This window comes from Triticum aestivum, chromosome 3B (genome assembly GCF_018294505.1).
Source record: "Triticum aestivum cultivar Chinese Spring chromosome 3B, IWGSC CS RefSeq v2.1, whole genome shotgun sequence".
NCBI classification, from domain to species: domain Eukaryota; kingdom Viridiplantae; phylum Streptophyta; class Magnoliopsida; order Poales; family Poaceae; genus Triticum; species Triticum aestivum.
In genome coordinates, this window is record NC_057801.1 from 89517855 (window position 1) to 89521734 (window position 3880).

The 3880-nt window shown below is 39.9% G+C and overlaps 1 protein-coding gene across 3 annotated transcripts; it reads right to left on the reverse strand.

Moving 5' to 3' along the window:
• Window positions 1–495: 495 nt before the first annotated feature.
• On the reverse strand, window positions 496–3880 carry LOC123068802 (uncharacterized; the record flags this gene model as incomplete). 3 transcript variants are annotated; one of them, XM_044491462.1, is given in 9 exon segments in its annotated part: window positions 496–780; window positions 1079–1142; window positions 1296–1316; window positions 1516–1617; window positions 1889–1961; window positions 2108–2300; window positions 2440–2532; window positions 2660–2858; window positions 3028–3880. In XM_044491462.1, coding segments are annotated over 5 exon segments (1364 nt in total), but the record flags the coding sequence as incomplete, so codon positions are not given.

A 3880-nucleotide genomic window follows, 5' to 3' on the forward strand; every position in this document is an offset into this window, starting at 1 on the left:
GCGACGACGTCCGCCTCGACTCGCGTTACGCTAAGACAGGGAGGCATTGGTGTCACGTGCTCGTCTCGGCGTCCGTCGTTGCTACCGCGACGACGTCCGCCTCGACTCGCGTTACGCTAAGACAGGGAGGCAGTGTTATATTTGGTTATTTACTAAAATCTCCTTTTGGTGGAGAAGGGTGGATTGTTAGTGTAGATGATTTAGAAGATATAATTGGTGGGCATGTATGGTTGGGTTTTATTTGTGTATTTGGCGGAATTTGGCATATTTTAACCAAACCCTTCGCATGGGCTCGCCGTGCATTTGTATGGTCTGAAGAAGCTTGCTTGTCTTATAGTTTAGCTGCTTTATCTGTCTTTCGTTTTATCGCTTGTTGTTTTGTATGGTTCAATAATACAGCTTATCCGAGTGAGTTTTATGGACCCACCGGACCAGAAGCTTCTCAAGCTCAAGCATTTACTTTTCTAGTTAGAGACCAGCGTCTTGGAGCTAATGTGGGATCCGCTCAAGGACCCACAGGACGGTGTTGCCAATTAATTTGTATCTGAACAAAAAGATCAAGAACTTGCGTTGGACAAAAATGTCATCACTATCAAAAAAAGGATATATAAGAATGTATGTGTTTTCTATACTAAAAAGCAAAAAAAATTAAAATAAAAACAGTATTTCGCCAAAAATAATCCTCTTATCGATGAGTCATTCTCATGTGTACGGCATTTTTGCCATCCTTGGGTGATCCTCCGGGAGCTTAGGGTCGTGATTTAGTCCTGTTGGGATGATCTGCATACAAAAGAAAATGTATTTTAGTGGTGAAAAAAATCTCTAGTAGACCATTGGAAAAAGAAGATGAAGAAAGTTTGAATGGAAAAAGGAAAATGAGGGGAGAGGCATGGTTTCAACTTCCCGGTATAAATTCTAACCTATTGGTATTAAAAAAAAAGCTTAACTATTGAAAAAAAATTATCTATCTATAATATATTTCGGTATTTGGTCATGTGGCTTCCCTAAAAAAAATGTAAATGACAAAAAGGGCAAGGATTCCAGTACTGATTTTGTGAAGTATTCTTAAGAATCTGACCTTTTCCAGCCAGATGTAGTTAACATTGTTCTGCAACAGGACCCCATGGAGAATACCCTGGAGTCTGTGAGATTTATGTTCATGAGAAAAGAAAGAGAAAAAGGTTAGAAAATCATGGGGGAATGCATGCAAACTTGGAAAAACTGTAAAAGAGAAAAAAATCTGTTTGCAAAAAAAAAGAGAAAAATGAACGGAAATTTCCTTTAGTCATACGTACCGAGTAGTCAAATGGAACACCCTGCAGGAAAGAAAAATGCATAGAAAAAAAGAAAGTTATTTTTTCAATGAAAGAAGAAAGTTTAAGAACATTGTGAATAACTAAAAGAAAGCAAAAAAATAAACGATGTAGCAAAAACCAGCTAAATAAAAAAGAGGTGGGGTGTGTGTGCGTGTGTGTGTGGGGGGGGGGGTTATTAAAGAGATAAGTCAATACTCACATATTTTCTTAAGATTTCTTTGGTTTCTGGCATCAGTTTTTCATTGCAAGGGTGAGCAACCATGTAGTAAGTTAGACTCTCGCGCAGGCTCTTTGCATGCTCCTGTTTTTGTTTTACATAAAAATAACAGTTAACTTGAAGTAAAAAAGGAAAAAACATGTTATATTGGTGTAAAAACGCAGCAGGATATAAGAATAAAAAAGATAAACACCTGTGAGAGACTAAAAAAATGAGCCTGACAAAAAACATAAAAAAGGATGAGGTTTTAAGCAGCAAAAAGTTGAGCTACATTACATGGATATGCGGTGTGTGTTATCAGTTGAACAAAAAAATAATACAAAAAAGACGAAAAGGGGTGGTTGCTATGACTTACGGGTTAGAAACACAAAGTGTTGTCTCCATCATGTCCTTGTACCAACTTCATTGTGAAGATCCCACAATCTGCCCTGCAATTCATAATTATGTTTTTCACATCACTGAAGTTAGATGAAAAAAAATACTGAAAAGGATCATGCATAAAATTGCTTGAGTATTTCAGTCGTTGGATTGCATTACTCTTTAGTTAAAGAGCACACACTCCGGAAAGACACACCCATGTCAGTCACATTTAGTTGTGATCTCTTGTATGCCAGCTTGAAAGCCGCTTTGAAATTCTTGATTACAAGCTGAGCTTCGTGAGCAATCAAGTCGATTCTGTTGTTTGGGCAGAGGACTTCGAACAATTTCTTCCTAAAGTTAGCAACAACCGTGTACCAGAAACTGTATGAGCTTAAAGGTAAAAACACCTGTACATTGATCCAAAAATAAAACAAAACAAAATTAGCACAAAACGCCATGGTGACTTTTTACTGAAAAATAGAAAAGACATGGGACTTGCATGGAGACTATAAATTATATGGCTTGTTTACTGGACTACGAAAATACCATGTGAATTCGGTCAAGATGGAATCCTATCATTGTCTCCCTCAGGTGAACAGATAACGCCAATGGAGTTTCAAATGCATTTTGGAATAATTTCTGGAAAAATTTGACCGGATCAAAGATGCATCAATGGCACCAAGAAGGGAGGGGGGCTCGCAAAAAAGAAACAGAGCATTGGATGGAAAAAAAAGTATTGTCTGCACATATTTATGTTTTTACTTACAGCAGTGTTGCATTCAACATAGTATCTTGACCAGTAACTTCGCGGGAGAAGATTGAGCCTCTCCTTTTCGGTTTGCTCGGCCATTACTGCTTTTCCCAACATATTGATCAAGTACTTATTGACCCGGCCATACACTTGCATGCTCAGGCCAAAAACCCTATGTTCAACCCATGTCGAGCCCATTTGTACTATTCTTGGGCTGCCACAAAATGAAAAATATGGAAAATTCAGATGGGAAAGAAGCTTGATGGGAACAAAAAATAGGAATGAAAAAGGACAAAATATTCCTTGTTATACAGACAGTGCATCCCCATTGAGGAGAAAAAAGGAAGAAAAAACAAAAAAAGAGGAGATTGTTACTGAGATACCTCTTTTGCCTTGAATGGGGTGGTATTCGTGACACAATGTCGCTGAAAACAGCACTTTCGACTGGATTTGAGGTGAAGTTGCAACAAATCTCATTGGGCTTGATCTCTGATATGTGGATGTCTTGTGTAACTGATGTGGTATACTGAGTTTGTCTTTGTTGTGAAAACCACTCTTCCTCAATCCTATCGGTAGACTCGATCAACTGCGCTACCATATCAGGGTCGTCCCATGGGAAGTCTTTGTTGGTAGCTGAAGAGGTGCCATGGACCGGTGTTTGTTGGATCTGACCAAGATTAGCGTCGCTTGATGACTGATCTTTCTCGTGTGATGATGCGCTTACAGTTCCTAAAGTGTGTGGCATCTCATGATGAATGTTGCTCGACAGCTCATCTGTGTTCTGAAACATCCTTGCCCTTTTTTTCAAAGCAACGCAGTTGTCAGCCGTCTCGTTTAAGGACATGCATGTCGTCCTTTTGTTTCTATTAGTGATGTCCTCTGTCGTCCTGATAGGGTCACTGCTGGTTGGACCTTCACTACCATCAACCTTGGTAGAGACCTTCCATTCTTCAAACAGATTGAGCTCCCTGCAGGTTAATAAATCTGGCTCTCGTGGACTCAGCGGTCGGTGCCAAAATGCTTTCTCGTCAAGAACATAAGAAAGCAAGCTAAAAGTGTGGGTAGGTTCAGCCTCGGTATCTCCAACCTGCACCTTCTGTGGGTACATCCCCTCCAATGCTTCCGTGCAGCGCGGCAGGTCTGGGTCGGTCGAAATTGGTATTGTGTCAATTATTCGAAGTAGGCTTTCAACGTTGGGTACCCTGGCATTGGCACATGCTTGTTTGTCCCATTCCG